Source organism: Emericellopsis atlantica (assembly GCF_019669845.1).
Source record: "Emericellopsis atlantica unplaced genomic scaffold F5Z01scaffold_13, whole genome shotgun sequence".
NCBI classification, from domain to species: Eukaryota; Fungi; Ascomycota; class Sordariomycetes; order Hypocreales; family Bionectriaceae; genus Emericellopsis; species Emericellopsis atlantica.
Window position 1 is genome coordinate 527,870 of NW_025764715.1, and position 17,073 is coordinate 544,942.

The following is a 17,073-nucleotide window of genomic DNA, read 5'->3' on the forward strand; positions in this document are numbered from 1 at the left end:
GTGGACGTCACTCCACGCCACGGATCGTGGGCCGTCGTCGACGGAGGATTGTGTCGTGTCTGAAAGGGGAATTCGTCGCCGGTGGTCGCCATGAAGGGAATTTGAGTCGTTCTAGCGCGCCAATGGAAACGAGGCGCTGGGGGCAGAACTGCCTTTCCTGGAATGATCCACAGGGGCCCTGACGGCCACTATGAACCCGGGGATGGCTCACGTTGTTTATTAATATTCCGATCGTGGGCTGGCTGACGGGTCAAATAGAGACAGATATATAATAATAGAGCGGTACGGCTGCAACCTGTCTATTTCTCATGTGCAACAAGGAACATGAACGCTCCCAGACCTCCTTGCCGCGTCGGTTCCCATGGACTTCTCACCCAGACATGAAGTCATTCCACAGCAAGTCCACATGCAGTCGGCGACGACAACTGCTTCGGTTGCAGGGCCCACTGCTTCGACGCACATCGATGATCGATTCTTCTCTGTTCACAGGCGAGGGCAGCATCGCTGCATCACTCTGCATTATCGATAGCAAAAAGAGAGTGGATATCCAAGGTCACGTGAGTGGACCTGTCGTGCTAACACGTGATACTGAGTCATCCTGGACTTGTCGACTTGACTTTGCGCTAAGCCATTTACGCGCAAAGCCTCCGCTCTGATCTTGGTGCTTCCAAACGCCATCTCTCGACGCAGATCTCCCTCTCGTATCCGGCCTGTTCGGCCCCGCGAGAGTGCAAAGCACAAGTAGTCGGCGGCAGCGAAATGCCGTATTGCTCGGTCTAGAGCTGACGTGTTCGCCAAGCTCGTGCCCGAAGAGTCGCGCGTGAAACGCAGGGACCAGACCCAGTACCCAGTCCAGCCCTACCCCTGGAGGGATCTTTTGACAAGGCTAAAAGTAGTGACAGCATCCCGCCGTGATCCACCAAGTGCGACCCTAGTCTAGACTCTAGGACCATCGCCATTCTCTTCAAGTGATCTCACAAAGGTACAGACCTCGCTACACCGTACACCGGCCAGCTTCTCATGCGTGGACGTCTGCATCAATGGACACGCCGCCCATCCTCACGCAGCACAGCGTGCCACGACTGCGTACTCATGTCCTCGCCCGACCCCGACGCCCACTGACATGTCTGCTCCAGCCCCCGTGCCCGGAAGCCAGTCTAGGCCCTGGCTAGCCCGGCAGCGACTGGAGGCCGCCTTGGCGGGAATGGCCAGGCAATAACCATTGGCTGGCTCGTTGCATTTAGTTCTTCTTGTCGGCCACTTACAATTGGCATGTTTCAAACTGCTGATCATTCAGAAGTACTACTACTGCTCCCAGAGAGGAGAGACAGGTGCGTGACCCGGATGGGAGATGCCGCGCGTGCATAGGAATGCCGCCCACGGGTACGGCAGCAGGCGGGTGACCGCGGGCGGCCGAGATCCGGAGAGGCCTCAGCACTGCAAGGCGAAGCATATGTAAAAGGGGTGGCTCCCTCATGTCCCTCGCAAGGCTGACCTCTCCCGCCAGAGCGGCCAGACCCCAGAAACAACATGGCGCGACGGATCTTGGTGATAATTTGCATGCTCTCGCTGGCCATGTTCGCCGTCGCCCGGCCAGTGACGACCACCGGCTGCGATGAGTTCACCCAGACACAATTCACCGACGCCGGATCGCTGTCCTTGCTTGACATGCTCTGGCAGGCGCCGCACTACATCACATCAAGCCTGCAGATGCCGTCGACGTGGCAGGCCTCCTCGCGCGTGCAGCCCATCTTCTGGTCCTCTGCTTTGGACACCATCACGCAAACCTCCCTCGACGCCGCGTCCATGTCCAAGTTGATAGACGACGGTCTGGACAAGGTCAAGATATATCTCTTGTTGGTCGTGGTCAGTAGCGCCGAGCGCATATCTGGAAGGGAGTCCAGCTGACCGGGTGAACGCAGTACACCATCCTCGAGGACAAACACTGATGTCGCCGCCAAACACTCGGCTTTCAATATCAACCGTCTTGCTCACATGACATGGCGACACAGGCAGGCAGCTGCAAAGACCAAAGCACTTCAAACTCCAGCAACTACCAACGCCTATCGCAAAAAAGGGTATAGGAAGAGAAAGAAAGAAAGAAAACGCGCCCACCTCTTGAAAAGACCAGAATCAACGCAGCCTGCGCCACGCCCTCCTGAGCCTACCCACACACGACTCCTTCTTCTTCTCCTTCTTCTCGTCACGCCTCACATACCGCAGCACGCGCATCAAGCTGGCCACGACCACCGTGTCCTCGACATCCGGCTGCCCATGCAGCAGGAGCACACCCTCGCTGTAGCGCTTGGGCAGCGCCGCCTCAAAGTGGGCGTGGTGGTACACGGCGACAATGGTGTCGTCGCCCGCAAACATGCCGCCCGGCACGGACGTGTCGACGAGGACGTAGCACAGGCCGCCCAGCTCGACGGGGTGGATCTGCCACTCGAGGGGGCGTGGTGCCCCGGTGAGCGTAAAGTGAGGGTGTGTGCAGAGGCCGGACGCTGTCCTCTTGCTGGGGAGGGGGAAGGTGGGTGGTGGCATGGAGTATGTGAGCGTGTCATGCTGGATGGCGGCGTCGTCTTCCACAGTAGTAGGCATTGACCTGCTCTACATTAGCTCTCTGCTCTTGTCTGGTGTTCTGGGGGAAAAAAGGAGAAATACATACAGCACCGCCTCCTCGCCCATGCCTAGCTTCCTCTCACTCACGGCGACCCAGCTGCCCTGCGTATCCATATCCACGAGGAAGCCGACGTCACCCTGACCAGGTCGCCCCGTTGGTTTCCGCATCAGACAGAGCCTAGTCTTGAACTCGGATCCACCGACCTGCGCATCGCGGATGGTTCTGTGGTACTCGCTGCTGATGTTGTAGAGCGGCAGATGGGTCGTCGTGTCACGGTGCCACGGTACGTAGACGGCCCTCGTCAGGTGGGCGAGAGCCGAGGGCGCGCGACGTCCGATACACGCATCGATGGCCTTGATGTCCACGGGGTGCTCGAGGGCATAGGGGTGGATCGTGCAGAAGGCTGTGATACCGAGCGGGATGGCCATGTTGTTCGTCTTGGTGATTGATTGATGCGTGTCGAGTCAATTGCGCGCGTCAACGATGCTGGCGCTGGGGGGGAGGCTTGGTTTTGTACTGGTGGTCTTGGTCCCCCTCTCCTCATTTCATGTCTTGGGGTGAATCATTCACCCTTCTTGTGCTGTCGTCATCTGGCCAAGACACCCCATCTCTCCTTCTCGTCGTCTCCCTCGTCGTCTGGGGGCGGAACTTCTACAAGGGGTAGAAACGAGCACTCCTGTTGATAATAATACCCACCTGAGTGCCCACGGCATTCATCGACGACAGCCGGGATCCATTTGTCCCAAATGGGCAGTGCTGCCAACCGGGACGGGGTCGCTAGTGAGGACGTGGATTCGAGAACCCCGGAATTGCTGCATTGGGAAGAAATGTTCATGTCTCGGCTGGTATGTCAGCGTATCCAAAGGCTTCGCGTTTTATTACGCATCATAAATTCATCTCGAATGCTAGTAGAGTCTCATAATTACGCGATGATTCGCAGCCTCGAGATAGTGCACCGCCTGCCGGTGTGGGCAGTGGAGCGTAAGGTTCAGGGCAGGCAAAGCACACGACGCAAGGACAGGACCAACACAGCCAGACAGGAACCTTGAATCGAACACATGGAGAATAAAAAGGCATATTCATAAAGTTAAACTTACTAATGGGGAGAAAAGGGTCACTCAATGCGGCCAATCCGGCACATTCACCATTCTTCCCACCTTTGGAGCAGTTGTCCCGCCCAGCACAAGCTTTACAACCAACCATGCACGAACACAGAAAAAGCCCAAGGCGTAATGATCCTCCCACTTCCCGCAACAAGTGGGCGGATCGAGAGATGGCGCTGCGCATCGCGGGACCAGAAACCGGCAAGGCAGACGCAGCAGCACCGGATCCAACAAATAAGAATAAGCTACGTGGACCTCCCTCCCAAAGGGGCCGTGATCACTAACACGTATCGGCCGATTGATTGAGCTCTACTCCGTATGTACTAAGAGAAAATAAGGCACAGCCGATGACGCCCGCTTGCCGACGCCCCACGAGCCGCAAAGCCTCCGTCGAAGCTGGGAAAAATGCGCAAGGTGACGTGTGGAGCGCACGCTGCCGGCCAATGTGAACTTGTGAAGCGTGCGGCACGGACGTGCAGGATGCACAGGACGGGGATCGGCATCCAGCCTTGGCCCTCATCCCTGCCTGCGTTCGCGAGGGTACAAGTGACGCCATGGCATTGGGGTCCAAAGGACGGACAGACAGACATGCATCATGATGACAGTCCGCAAGGCTGAACAGCCAGAGTCAGGATATAAAGGAATGGCGACCTCCGTCTTGGCCATCTTGGACGAGCAACCACGGTACCACTCAAACACAGACCGAGACTCTCACAAGAATGGCCCCCAACAAGACTCTGACCGGCCTCCTGGCCCTCTCGGCCCTCTCCTCCGCCGCCGTGCCCAACCAGCGCCGCGCACAGACAACACAAGCCCTCCTCCTCCCCATCGAGGCCCCCGAGGACCAAGCCCTCTGGGCCAGCGTCATCACCGCCGACGCCTCGTCGACAGAGTACCTCGTCGCCTGCCAAACAGCCTCTGCCCACCCTGATGCCTGCGACGGGCCATACACGGGCGTCACACTCACGCAAGGACCCCAGACGATGGGCCTCAGCATGGGTGGCAGGACGTATGCCTGTGATATTCGTGAGCAGGACGCCTTCTGCGAGATCAGCCAGCAAGACGACGAGGACAGCGTCGAGACAAAGACTATCGCCAGAGACCAGTGGGCCCACGTCGCCATCGCCGTGGCAGAGCCTACAGAGATTCCCTACCTCGAGATGCGCGCGCCCAAGGGCGGCGGCGGCAGGGGGGGCAGCAGCGGCGGCGGGAAGAGCTCAGGCAGCAGCGGGAAGAGCTCGAGCAGCAGTAAGAAGGGCTCGAGCAGCACCGGGAAGAAGGGCGGCTCCGGAGGCGACGACGAGGACTGCAACAGTGGTGACAGTGATTACGAGGAGTGCAAGAAGAAGAAGGACAAGGACAATGCGGGGGCCAAGGTCAAGCGCGCCGGCGTGGGCGTTGCCCTGGCGGCCATTGGGTTCGCGGCGTTGATGTAGGAGGAGAAGTGTCTGTCTGTCACGATGATGAAGCATGTTTCATGAAAGCGATATACCATTTGTTTCTGGCCTGTATTATCCCTACTATTACAATCTACTTGCCAATATCCTACCCGGAAGAGCCATACTAATCTGATATAATCCCAAGCATCACATGCCACAAGCAATCACCGATATGCCATGGCTAACGTATTATAAGTTAGTGATCCACCTGCATGGCCTCCTCCCCCAGGGGCGTCGCGACAAGCCACGAGAGCGCCAGCCTGACGCTCCTCCCCTTCCTCAGCGTCACGAGCCAGTCCACCGCGCCCGTTTTGAGCATCTTGACCTCGGCGCGTCCCCACTGACCCTCGTCCGCCTTCCGGCCCGCCTCGCCCACCTCGGCGACCTCTTGCTGTTGCTTCTGCTGTCCGTCGTCATCGTGGTGTTCGGCCCGCAGCTTGTCCGGGTGCAGCACCTCGACGCGGACGCGCTCGTCCTTGGACACGGGTACCTGGTCCTTGACGATGAGGCGGATCGAGTCCGCCGAGTGCGTGTTCTCCACGTACACGCTGCGCGTGTAGATCTTCCTCTCCTCATTGTACGACACGCCGCCGCTCCGGCGCACCTCGGGCGTGGCATACACGACGCGCACCGCGTGGTCGACGCCCAGACCCAGCCGGAGCTCTGCGCCGTCGCCGGGACACCGGGGCAGCGTCGTCCGGCCCATGAACCCGCCGTCCAGCGTGACGCCCACGGGACCCTGCAGCAGGATGTTGCGGCTCGTGTTGGCAATCGTCGCCGTCAGGTACGCCGCCGCCTTGAGCTTGGGCACGACCGTGTGCGTGAACTTGATGGCCGACAGGGCAATGGTGCTGATGCGCTGCTTGGCGCTCGTCGAGCTGGGCGCCAGCGTCTTGGGGCCCTGCAGCTCGTACACCGTCGCAAAGCCCGTCTGCTCAATGAGCGAGTTCTGGAAGGCGAGGTTGGGATCCTCCCGCGGCGTCTCGTCCCCACCAGATGCGGAAAAGCTCTCCTCCTCCTCATCCACCTCAGCCTCGACGTTGAGGAACGCTCTCTGGTGAGACCGCGGAGCTCGACGAGCCCGCATAGTCCTGTCATACTGATCGGAGCCAAATGTTTGCTGGGTCATGTCCTGAGCCTGAGGCTGAGCCTGCTGCGCTTGGGCCATCGCTTGGGCCTGCGCTTGGATCTGCGCTTGAACTGGCGCTGAGCGTCTGGCGGCGCCAAACAAGCCGGAGCCCGCGGGCGCAGGCGCAGACTGTTGTTGCATGCCCCCAAAGAGACTCCGTTGCGGCATCTGCTGCGGCGCCTGGAAGGGCACTTGGGTCACAGGGTTCTGCTCCTGCCTCGCCATCTCCATTCTCTTCTTGTTCTGCTGCTCCAGGAGCATGAGCTGCATCTGATAGTCTTGGGGGACTCGCGGATCGTTGGGCGCGAAGCCAAACATGGTGTCCCTGTTTGCTCTGGCCTGCTTCGCCATGGGGGGTCCCTTGATTCTCTTCTGGTGCTCGTCACGCGAGTACAAGAGCGGCGCCCCATTGCTGCCTCGCTTGATGGCCCACTCCCGGAGCTCGGGTGCCTTGTCGGCGAGACTGGAAGACGTGGCCTGCGAGGTGGACAAGGTGATCTTGCACTTGTCCCAGGTCTCGCTCGTGGCGTTGGTGAGGAGCGCGTCGAAGCAGAGCGTGCCCGTCGCGGACTGCGTGCTGAGCTGCAAGTCGTAGCTGGGCGCCCAGTAGGCGTCGGACGTGACGTAGGAGAGCAGCAGGCTGCAGGTTTGCCCGTGTGACGGCAGAGCGGCGCTGACCTCGAGCTGGATGCGCACCGCGTAGACGTACTTGGGCCAGAACTTGCTGCGCTCCACGCGGATGCGTCGCTTCTCCTCCATCCGCTGCTCCTCGGCACGCGAAGCCTTGAGCTGCTCCTTGGCCTTGTGGAGCTTGGCGAGGCGCTTCTGGCGGCGTGCCTGGGCTGTCTGCTTGCGGTGACGCTTGGTCAGGCAGCGTATCTTGGCGTCCACCTCTTTCAGGAGCTCATCTTGGTGGCGCTGGTCGGCTTGCGCGGCAAGGAGGTCCCGGTAGTTGTTCTGGCGGAGACGCTGGTACGCCTCAGATGCCTCTCCGACGTCTGTGTTGTGCTCGGCACGGACATTGTTTATGTAGCCGTCCAGTGCGCCGTTGTTGTGCTGCAAGCAGGAGATGCGATGAGAGGTGAGCTCCTTGCTGTCCATAATCTGCTGCCTCTCTGCCTTGGCAGCGCGCAGCTCTTCGTCCTCCTTGAGATCCTCGCCGTCATCGTCGTCGTCCGTGTCGAGGTCATCCTGGTCTGACAAGACATCTTCATCCTCGTCGGGGTAGACGTCGTCAAACTGCTCTTTGTTGGCCAGCCTCTCGACGGTGATGTTGGAAATGGTCGCCTCCCCGCTGCCTTCGACCTTGATGGAGTGCTCGTCCGTGGTGGGCGAGAGGCCGATGATGGTGACCTCGTTGGTGCCAGGCTGCAGCGGGACGTCTCCGACCTCGCGCGAGATCTGGGCACGGGCTGGGAAGAGGGTGATGGAAGTGGTGGGCAGGGTGCGCAGGTTGTACTCGACGGAGCTCATGGTGTCCATGGTGGCGGTGGCTGTAGGGGGGCAAGGGCTTGCTCAACTTGGAGCAATGCGGGTAGATGAAGGAGTAGAGAACCAAGGAAGAAGGAAGAAGTAGGTGATGGGGGATGCCTCTTTTATGTTCTTTTCTCTCGATTTTCTGCTGTGCACACGCGTCAGGAACGAAGATGATACTTGTCTTTGTGATCGTCGTGTAAGTCAAGGTGGCCAATGATGTGGTAGTGTACGCTGGCTGTCCGCTGTGGCTGTTGCCTAAAGGGGTCAAGTGGCACAGCAGTGCTCTGGACAGGCGCGGACAGTACGTTCAGGTACTACGTGCAATGAGGGTCACCTGCGGGAAGCGACACGAATCACAGGATGCACAAGACGCAATGGGCTGGTTGAGAAGAACCGGTGTTCGAATCACGGAGGAGACGAGGGCAAGGCTTGTCAATTGCTAGACTCAGGTTGGGTTTGGGTTTTGGGGGGGAAATGGGTTGATTTGGGCCAGCAGGTTTTGGGGGGGGCTGCCTCCTCTTTATAGTGGTCGCACACCAGGCAGCCAGCCAGGCAGACACGCTTGGCTGCCTGGAGTCTGCCTAGAGCTGCTTACTCATGCAGTTGATTCTGGTTATGAGTCAGCCCCATGAAAAGGCCAGGTGTAGTTTGGTACCAAGAATTTATCTCTAGGTTCTGAGTTTTTGTCCAATTCTCGTTTTATTGAACAGAATCATGGGCAAAGGGCTGCCAAAATGAGCATGTTGTTGTACACGTAACATTAGAGGTTTAGAATAGCACTACGTAAACGTACATCACCATGCTCCCGGACGAGTGGGGCTGGAAACGCAGCCTCTTGGACGAAACGAGAAAGGGTGTCCAAGATCACAAGAGGCAAAAGTGCAAAGTTCCTGGTACGTAGAGCTGTTCTAGAGACAGAACCCATTTTACATTCATATGGTTTTGAGCGTGGAATTCGGGAGTGCGTAGATATATATGGCGCGATACCACGTCGACAACCGTAGGGAACAGTGTACTACGTAGTCACATCCTCTGACATGTACCCAATAAATCAACATTTAACCAAGAACTTTCTAACACGCCCAGTCATAAATCATTACCCAAAATCCTACATCCAGCCATCCCTACCCACTCCCAAACAAGCTCATCTTGATCCGATCCCTCGTCCCCATCTTCCTCGACCGAGGACTATTATGGGCACCCGCCCCCACAGGCACACTCGTCGGCCTTCTACCCTCGTCCTGGAACTCGCTCTCCATCGTGCCGGGCCGGTGCATCGGGACATGTTGCGAGCTGTTGGCCGGCGCATGCACGGGCATATATGCCGGTAGCGTAGGCTGCTGCTGCTGTGAGGACGAAGCGTGCTGCACCGCGGGAGACTCCCCACGCAGCGCCCTCTCCACGTCCATGTGCTGACGTTCATAGTCGTCGTGCTTGGCTTTGGCGTCCTCGAACCGCTCCGCCGTCTGCCGTCGCTTCTCCTGCAGCTGGCGAATCTCCTCGTCCAGCTGCGCGACCTGCCCCTGCATGTCGTTCATGATCCGCTGGTACTCGTTCATCTTGAGCTCCAGCGGCTGCAGGACGGATTTCGCAATGGACGGCGACTCGAGGCGGTTGATGGGGTGCTCCTTGGCCGGCGAGGCGGCCTTGTGGCGTGGCGCCGCTGCTGCTGTTGGCTCGCCATGCGCACGACGGTTCGCGGACGACGATGACGCACCCGCCTGCTGCGGCCTCGTCGTTACAGCTGGCTTGGCAGGCCACGCGCTTGAGGGAGGAGGTTGCTGGTGCGACGCGGTAGTGGTAGAACCAGACCGCGCATGCGATGATGTCGACGAGGCGCCCTCTCGTCGATAGCGAGCGCCATTCGTGCGCTCCGCGTAACTCCCTGGCCGCGGAGCCCCCCACGAGTCCCTGTTGCTGCTGCTCGCGCCTCCGCCGCCGTTCATCAGTTGCTGCTGCTGCTTGCTGGCGCGCGGTGGACTTCGTCGCGACGGACTGTCGGGCACCGCAGGCAGAGCCTCCCGTTGCAGGTGCTGCTGCTGCTGCTGGATGGCGGCCTTTGTGGGGGGGACGCTGTCGTCGTCGTCCAGATCCGAGTCGGGCGAGATGTAGGTCGGATCCTCGCCGTCCTCGAGCGTGTAGCGCTCTGGGCTGGGGTGGCTGTTGCGGCTGCTGCCAGAGGCTCGGGCCGCGCGGGTGCGGTCCATCTTGATTGAAGTCTGGGAAGGGAAAAAAAAAAGGCTATGAGATATGAAGAGGACTGGAATGTGAAAAGAGCGTCTCAATTGAGTTTGTGAGGATACGCGGAGCAGTACGGAGTAATTAGGACAATTATTCGCGTGGTTGGGACCGCATCGTATCGCATCGCATCTTCCCAGCCACCAGCATTTGTTGGCCATGACGCGCAACACTTTTCTCCAACGCAGCGCATCGCCGGATACGAAGTGACACCGCAGTGCCGCTGCATGTCATTAATCGACCGTGCTTGGCGGTTTCGAGGTCTTTTGTCTAGCTTTTTCATGCAGTCGAAGCGGGTAGATGCGTCCAGGTTGAGATCAAGGCCATCTTGGCTCTTGGATTAGAATAGAATATGGACAGTTCACCACTCTACAGAGCAGTGAGCAGAATGAAAGCATGGCGACTGATCTACTGGGGAAGACACTCATGTCACTTGCAAGGATAACTCAACACTTGGACCAATTCAACCGGAACTGAGCCCATCAATCTCTTAAAACGCCTAGATGACTTTTCGCGCTTCAAAACACGCCACACGACGTACAAACAATCAAAAAATGGTATATCACAAGAAACATCCCCCCTCCGTCTGTGCAGCCTCCTCTCCCCTTAACCGTGCAGGTTATTCGTTCTTTGCCTCATGAGCTCTCGGCGCTTCTTGTCCTTCTCGCCATCCCACACCAAAAACTCGTGCAGGCCAGCACCCGTCGGCACCATGGGCAGGACGGGCACCTTCTTGTCCGTCACGACCTCCAGCAGAGCCGGGCCGTCCGTGTTGATCAGCCACTTCAGCGCCTCCTTGACGTCCTCGGGCTTGGACACCTGCCGGGCCTGCACGTGCATGGCCTCGGCGAGCTTGACAAAGTTGGGGTTGGCCTGGTGCGTGTGCGCGTAGCGGTCCTCGTAGAAGAGGTTCTGCCACTGCGTCACCATGCCCTGCTCCTCATTGTTCAGCACAATGACCTTGACGCCAATGTTGAACTGGGCCGCCGTCGAGAGCTCCGTCAGGGTCATGCCGAACGACGCGTCGCCGTCAATGTCGATCACCAGGGCATCGGGCTGGGCCACCTTGGCGCCAATGGCGGCCGGCAGACCAAAGCCCATGGTGCCCAGACCGCCCGAGGTGATCATGGTGCGGGGATGGCGCCAGCGGAAATGCTGCGCCGTCCACATCTGGTGCTGGCCGACACCTGTGGTGATGTACGTCGTGTCCTTGCGGTCCGCGGTGAGGTTGCTGAGCTCCTCGATGAGGGTCTGTGGCTTGATGAGCTCGCCGCGCTCGGCGCGCTCGTAGTGCGACAGCGGCCACTTGGCCTTCCACTCGTTGATCTTGCCGAACCACTCCTTGCGGCTCTCCATCGAGCGGGGCTCGACCAGGGGCAGCAGGTCGCGCACGTTGCTGGCGACGTCGCCCTCGACGGCCTCAGTGGCCTGCACGACCTTGTTGATGTTCTTAGGCATAATCTCAAAGTGCACAATGCCACCACGTCCCTCGGCCGCGGCCGCCTTGGCGCCGGGCGCGAACTTGGCTACGTTGAGCGTCACGCGGTCGTCGAAGCGGGCGCCGAGGGCGATGATCAGGTCGGCCTGCTGCATGGCCATGTTGGCGTACGCCGAGCCGTGCATGCCCAGCATGTGCAGGGACTTTTCGTCCAGCTCGTCAAAGGAGCCCAGACCCTGCAGGGTGGTGGTCACGGGGATGGAGGCCGTCTCGGCCAGCTCCCGGAGGGCCTCGGGTCCGCCCTCGGAGAGGATGATGCCCTGGCCGGCGTAGATGACGGGCTGCTTGGCGACCTTGAGCAGCTTGGCCACGCGCTTCAGCGAGTTGCGCATCTCCTGTCTGCGCACCTCGGCGGCGGCGCGGGCCGCCGCGCTGGGGAGGTTGGGCAGCGAGGTCTCGGTCGGGATGGCACGACGCAGGACACCGGCGGTGACGTCCTTGGGCAGGTCGACGAGGACGGGGCCGGGTCGGCCAGAGGTGGCAATCTCAAAGGCCTCGTTGATGCGACGGGGCATCTCGGCCACCGACTTGCACATGACGTTCCACTTGGTGCAGGCGCGCGAGATGCCGACAACGTCGGCCTCCTGGAAGGCGTCGCTGCCAATGGCGGTGGTGACGACCTGGCCGGTGAAGACGACCATGGGGGTGCCGTCCGAGTAGGCGTCCTGCATGGCCGTCACGACGTTGGTGGCGCCGGGGCCCGAGGTGACCAGGACGACGCCGGGCTTGCCACAGGCACGCGCGTAGCCCTCGGCCATGTGGCCGGCACCCTGCTCGTGACGGGGCAGGATGAAGTCAAAGTGTTTCGAGTTGTAGATGGCGTCGAAGACGGGGAGGATGGCGCCGCCGGGGTAGCCAAAGATGTGGCGAACATTGTGCCGCATCATCATCTCGTGGAAGATCTCACCGCCCGTCTTGCCGATGAACGACTCGTCCATCTCGGGCTGGCGAGGGTTGACGAGAGGCTGGACATGGCTGCGGTCCTTGTCGGCCGTGTTGAACCCCGACGAGGGGATGTCGCGGACCTGGCTGCATGGGGTTGTTAGTCAGGAACAAAAAAAAAAAGACGTGTGCGAGGGTGACACATACGGAGCAGCTGTCGTGGTCTGTTGCCTCGTCGACGCAGGCGTCTTCTTGGTGGGCTGAATGGCCGCAGCGGCCGTCGTCTTGGTGGTGAACTGCCTCGACTGCAGAGCCCTCAGGGCTTTCGAGGCCGGGCGACTTCGGAGCATGATGGTAGCGGTGTGCTTCTGTCGAGAGAGGGAGGAACAGGACGGCCGGGTGGCCTTTTCGTAGATGATGGGAGATGCCTCGTGGATGCAGCAATCGAGTGAGCGAGGCAAAGATGCAACAGGAGGAGGGGAAGGGGAGAGGCAATTGAGGGAGGCGTTCTGCTCTGCTCTGGCTCTGCTTTGCTCAGGATCGAGAACTGCACGGCACGCAGGAAAGTCGTGTCCGTCCGGCTATGTAGGTTCACGTTTGTGTGGGGGACGGATCCTGAAGAATTGGCTGTCGGTCGCCGTTCTCGCTCGGCGCACGGACCACGCCGCCCGCATCTGACTCTTGCGCCGGTGTCGCAGCGGCTGTTAGTGGACGTGTATAGTTTGGCGGTGAGTACTAACAGCCCCTAGCAGGCCACACTCAGCCCGCGCCGGCTTCGCCAATATTATTTTCAGTCCAAGGCGTCTACAAGTAGAGCCGAGACTGCCCACGAGCCGCTAATTAATGAATTGCTATCTATGAACAAGTGGCCTCCTATCGTCGGTGTCGTTGCATTCATGTTGCATGTCGCCCGCAGTCTTTTCGGTGCACATCCTCCGTGAGCTTGCGGCAGGCGCGTTCTGGCTGACTGTGCTTCCCATTGGGGAAGGATCGCGTCATCTTGCTCGCCGTACTTAAGTATAGAGAAGACTGGAACTCAGCAATCTGAGATTGCTTGCACATACTGCCTACTAAGACCCATCCCCTGGCCCCGTGTCAAATCAATTGATACCGGAGACTTCAAGTTGCTTGCAAACTCAAGGCTGGCGATTCGCCTCCCTTGAGTCCAGAGCCAGAGTCCAGACTCTCCCTCCCGTGGCCCCAGTTTTTAGCCGGCTGCACTGCACGGAGATCTCGAGCTTCATCCGTCCGGAAGAGGCAGGCCAGATCTGTCACATGGAAAACTGCCGGCCACTAATGTAACCGCTGCACATCACGGCATTCAATTGCTGGGCCAGGGATTGAAGATCGCTTTGCATTCTGATCGAAATAACGTATCCAAAAAAACTCCTTGCATGAATGCGTAATGCCCGTACAGGTTGTACTACATGTGCTACCCAACAGAAAGAACTCCATCAACATGCGTCTAATGAAATGCAAGAACCTCATGCACGGACTCAAAATCAAAACCGCTCCATCAGGTTCGTCCTCGTTGTCCACATGCGCGCGCGCTTTCCATAGATAAACATGGGAATCGTGAACAGCATGAGGATGAGCTGGATCACCCCAATCCAGATAAACACCGTCTTGGCACCATCGTCCGCCAGCCAGTGCGTGACAAACAGGCTGAACACGAGGCCGTGCAGGATGTTCTTGGCGAAATTCAGCGTCACCAGCGCCTCGCCAGCATACTGCCGGTAGCTGTCCACGCAAAAGGTGATGGACGTCGTGGACCCCAGGGAGCAGCCAAACGACATGACGCCAAAGAACACGGTGGGCACAATCCAGTGGTTGCCCTCCTGCGCCGACCACCCAAAGCCCATGAGGCCGATGCACGTCGTGATCAGGATGGGAATGCCCATGACGAGGCGGAACTCGGGCTCGTAGAGGCCACCGTTCCGGGCGGCCATGGCCTTGACGATTATGTCGCTGATCTTGCCCGCCACGGCCGTGCCGAGGATGCCGCCCACAAACGGGGAAATGTACACGAGTCCGGTCTGCAGGGCGTCAAAGTTGTACAGCGTCGGGTCGCGGTAGATAATGGCCATGGTTTCCGAGATGACAATCAGCCAGCCGACCGAACACGCGTAGACAATGGCGGACCACAAGACAGCCGGGTACGCAAACAGGACAAAGGGCCGTAGCATGACCTTGAACCAGCTGTCGCCGTTGAGACGGCCGTGGTAGGGCTTGAGCTGCTGCACAAACGACCGGGGCGGTTGCTGACGCAGATTGTGTGTATACGCCTGCACCTTGGGCGGCCCGCGCAGTCGGGAGGCTGGGATCTTCTCTACATCCAAGCCCGGGTCTTGCGCGTGGACGTCCACGTTGGCAACGCTGCTTACGTCGGCCGCGGGCGGGAAATAGCTTGCGGATGTCCCGAGGCCAGAATCCCGCCGCACATTCCCATCATCGTTCGGTGTGCTTGTCGTGGGGTTGGGCGCAGGGTCGTTGAGAGCACCTGTAGCTTCAGGTCGTGGACGTCCCGCGGGCATGGAGCTGGGGCCAGACTCTGGCTCTGTCTCCGTCTTCTCGTTCCTGGTATCTGTGTCAGATGCGAATCCGACGTGCAGGCCCCTGTGGCGACTGTGCGGGTGGCCTGCAGCAATCGTTGGGTCCTCTTCATGAGGGTGAAGGACAGCTGGCGGGGGAGACATGGGCGTCCGTGGCGTGTGAGGATGTGTGTGTCTGTCGTAGCGAGACGACAAGCGACGCATAAAGCTGGGCCGTTTCTTGGGCTTGCGCGTCGGCGTTCTGTCCCAAAAGGTCTCGGGCACGAAGAAGAAGAGAGAAACGGCACTGACGGCCACAACCATGGCCGTGATCCTAGCCACAATCGTTAGCAAGTTGAACTTCATTCATCCCTAAAGATTGATACGTACCAAAAGGTCCATCGCCATCCCCAACGCCCAATGATGGCGGCGCTCACCAAAGGCACGAGATTCTTGCCACCAAGCAGGAGCAGAGTATAGATGCCGATACGGAAAGCTCGCTCGTGGAGGAAGAAAATCTCGGCAATCGTCGCTGACGGCAGACACTCCACAGGGCTCACGGCGATACCCTGAAAGACGCGCGCCGCAAGCAGTGACGCGAAGCTGGGGGACCCGGCCGCCCACAACGACGTGGCGATGAAGAGGATGGAGCTGCCAAGATAGACGGGACGCTTGCCGTACAAGATGGCCGTGGGGGACATGAAAACAGAGCCGACCCCCAGACCCATCATGTACAGGCCCGTGGTCAAGGCCACCTTCTCCGTGTGGATGCCAAAGTCCGCGGCCACATCTGTGAAGCCCGCGGCGATCAGGGGCGTGATACCGCCCCCGATCATGCAGTACAGGCCGAGCGACAGAAGAGCCACGTCGCGCCGCCAACTCGGCCAGTTGAGTGGATCGTTGGCGGACTCGTCGGGTTGGGGCTCCAGGATGATGGTGCCATCGTCCGTCTTCTTCTTTTCGCCTTCATCGTCCTCCTCCTGCTCTTCCGCCTCACGGTCGGCGGTTGGTTCAGCAGCAGCAGGGCGTGGATGGTGCGTACCCCCAGGGGATGGTGTAGGGTCGACGGCAAACCCGGTCGGGATGGATGAGTGGGAGTTCCTCGCGTGGACGTTGCGAAGACCAAGCGGCTGGTTGACGTGGGCCGCGAGGAGCAGCACGGACCCTGTAGAATCGCACGCGAGTCAGCCAAAATGTACCGATGCTGAGCAAAAATTGTCCGACCAAACTGACCAGGGACTTCAATGGTGGTAGGGTCGTTGAGGACGCCCATGCTCCATTTCGAAGGGCCAGCACGTTTATTGTCCGAAGCGTCGGCCTGTGCATCTTGGCCCGCTGGGCGGCCGCGAAAGAGGCGGTTCATGGCGGCGGCGGCGGACGCGGACGCGGAGGCCCAGCTCTCGGAAGTGCTGGGAGCGATGTTGTGGGAGTGGAAGTGAAGTGAGGGAGGAAGATTGCCTGTGCCGGGCTGCGCATGCCTTTGTTCTTTTTGAATGAGCCCGGCGAATAATTATGCCAAGGCTTGCCTGGATGCTGGCTTGAGGCGGGGGGGGAGGGAACCTTGAGATCAGCAGAGCCTGGAGAGGAGCATTGATGCAAGCGCCCACCAGCCAATGCACGTCGATAGGTAGAACAGAGCAGATGATTTCGTGATGATCAGCCACGCCCAGGCGCTGGCAAAAGCATGTGACGGTGTCACTTGACGGGGAACTAGCTCATTGTGCATATGTCGCGCGTTGTCAGCAGAGGGACTGGAGCGACTGGGAGGGACTTGGAGATTGCGGATGGTATTGGCGGTCAGCGTGCATGCACGCATGCAAGAGCTTAAACTGTGGCTGGTCCCTCCCTCCTTCCCCCGCGGGGCTAGTCTTGGCTTAACCGTAGGGAAGGTTAACTAGGAAGTACCTGTTAGCCTGCACTGCCCGCAAAGAGGTACTTGCTTCATCTTATCGCGCGGCCTGGCTCATGACGTCGTTCCCTCCACTGTGCAGCTCGTTCATGTACGTCGCCTGCAATATTTGTCTGTGCCAGTCTCACTTCACGTTCAAGTTCCGAGAATCTGCATCTCTCGGACTCCCACGACAGGTAATTAGAGCGTTCTTGGCCTGGGGAGGCGCGTGGCCGGTCTATCCGGCAGCAACCGTCCATCCACGACCG

At 59.5% G+C, this 17,073-nt stretch overlaps 7 protein-coding genes across 7 annotated transcripts; 2 read left to right on the top strand and 5 right to left on the bottom strand.

Annotated features, from left to right (window-relative positions):
- Positions 1–1,530: 1,530 nt before the first annotated feature.
- On the top strand, positions 1,531–1,908 carry F5Z01DRAFT_636531 (uncharacterized protein; the record flags this gene model as incomplete). The annotated part of the gene is made up of 1 exon (XM_046262219.1): positions 1,531–1,908. The coding sequence occupies one exon, from the start codon at positions 1,531–1,533 to the stop codon at positions 1,906–1,908; it is 378 nt and encodes a 125-aa protein (XP_046118382.1).
- A 145-nt stretch (positions 1,909–2,053) lies between these two features.
- F5Z01DRAFT_687213 (uncharacterized protein) lies at positions 2,054–3,404 on the bottom strand (the record flags this gene model as incomplete). Its single annotated transcript, XM_046266003.1, has 3 exons — positions 2,666–3,404; positions 2,177–2,602; positions 2,054–2,063 (listed from the first exon to the last, which is right to left on the bottom strand). Exons 1-3 carry the CDS (start codon positions 3,046–3,048, stop codon positions 2,054–2,056), a joined length of 819 nt encoding a protein of 272 aa, XP_046118383.1. The 5' UTR covers positions 3,049–3,404.
- A 771-nt stretch (positions 3,405–4,175) lies between these two features.
- On the top strand, positions 4,176–5,281 carry F5Z01DRAFT_106490 (uncharacterized protein). Its single transcript, XM_046257369.1, has 2 exons — positions 4,176–5,104; positions 5,180–5,281. The coding sequence occupies exons 1-2, from the start codon at positions 4,443–4,445 to the stop codon at positions 5,202–5,204; spliced, it is 687 nt and encodes a 228-aa protein (XP_046118384.1). The 5' UTR covers positions 4,176–4,442; the 3' UTR covers positions 5,205–5,281.
- On the bottom strand, positions 5,212–7,791 carry F5Z01DRAFT_723725 (uncharacterized protein). The gene is made up of 2 exons (XM_046266617.1): positions 6,447–7,791; positions 5,212–6,362 (listed from the first exon to the last, which is right to left on the bottom strand). The coding sequence occupies exons 1-2, from the start codon at positions 7,771–7,773 to the stop codon at positions 5,359–5,361; spliced, it is 2,331 nt and encodes a 776-aa protein (XP_046118385.1). The 5' UTR covers positions 7,774–7,791; the 3' UTR covers positions 5,212–5,358.
- Positions 7,792–8,444: 653 nt separating this feature from the next.
- Positions 8,445–10,451, bottom strand: F5Z01DRAFT_655358 (uncharacterized protein). Its single transcript, XM_046263498.1, has one exon. The coding sequence runs from the start codon at positions 10,164–10,166 to the stop codon at positions 8,892–8,894; it is 1,275 nt and encodes a 424-aa protein (XP_046118386.1). The 5' UTR covers positions 10,167–10,451; the 3' UTR covers positions 8,445–8,891.
- F5Z01DRAFT_655359 (thiamine diphosphate-binding protein) lies at positions 10,452–13,178 on the bottom strand. Its single transcript, XM_046263499.1, has 2 exons — positions 12,593–13,178; positions 10,452–12,532 (listed from the first exon to the last, which is right to left on the bottom strand). The coding sequence occupies exons 1-2, from the start codon at positions 12,733–12,735 to the stop codon at positions 10,612–10,614; spliced, it is 2,064 nt and encodes a 687-aa protein (XP_046118387.1). The 5' UTR covers positions 12,736–13,178; the 3' UTR covers positions 10,452–10,611.
- Positions 13,179–13,667: 489 nt separating this feature from the next.
- On the bottom strand, positions 13,668–16,381 carry F5Z01DRAFT_107069 (putative MFS transporter). Its single transcript, XM_046257370.1, has 3 exons — positions 16,150–16,381; positions 15,307–16,081; positions 13,668–15,250 (listed from the first exon to the last, which is right to left on the bottom strand). Exons 1-3 carry the CDS (start codon positions 16,277–16,279, stop codon positions 13,888–13,890), a joined length of 2,268 nt encoding a protein of 755 aa, XP_046118388.1. The 5' UTR covers positions 16,280–16,381; the 3' UTR covers positions 13,668–13,887.
- Between the last annotated feature and the right edge of the window lie 692 nt (positions 16,382–17,073).

Bases quoted from the DNA above. Each gene is read 5' to 3' on its own strand.
- F5Z01DRAFT_106490 (XM_046257369.1), top strand. From the start codon at position 4,443: ATGGCCCCCAACAAGACTCTGACCGGCCTCCTGGCCCTCTCGGCCCTC. The intron at 5,105-5,179 runs GCGCGCCGGCGT...GTGTCTGTCTGT, and splicing joins AATGCGGGGGCCAAGGTCAA to CACGATGATGAAGCATGTTT.
- F5Z01DRAFT_723725 (XM_046266617.1), bottom strand. From the start codon at position 7,773: ATGGACACCATGAGCTCCGTCGAGTACAACCTGCGCACCCTGCCCACC. The intron at 6,363-6,446 runs GTCTCTTTGGGG...GCTCAGCGCCAG, and splicing joins GCAGCAGATGCCGCAACGGA to TTCAAGCGCAGATCCAAGCG.
- F5Z01DRAFT_655358 (XM_046263498.1), bottom strand. From the start codon at position 10,166: ATGGCCAACAAATGCTGGTGGCTGGGAAGATGCGATGCGATACGATGC.
- F5Z01DRAFT_655359 (XM_046263499.1), bottom strand. From the start codon at position 12,735: ATGCTCCGAAGTCGCCCGGCCTCGAAAGCCCTGAGGGCTCTGCAGTCG. The intron at 12,533-12,592 runs GTATGTGTCACC...AACCCCATGCAG, and splicing joins CAGACCACGACAGCTGCTCC to CCAGGTCCGCGACATCCCCT.
- F5Z01DRAFT_107069 (XM_046257370.1), bottom strand. From the start codon at position 16,279: ATGAACCGCCTCTTTCGCGGCCGCCCAGCGGGCCAAGATGCACAGGCC. The intron at 16,082-16,149 runs GTCAGTTTGGTC...GCGATTCTACAG, and splicing joins TACCACCATTGAAGTCCCTG to GGTCCGTGCTGCTCCTCGCG. The intron at 15,251-15,306 runs GTACGTATCAAT...GATTGTGGCTAG, and splicing joins GGATGGCGATGGACCTTTTG to GATCACGGCCATGGTTGTGG.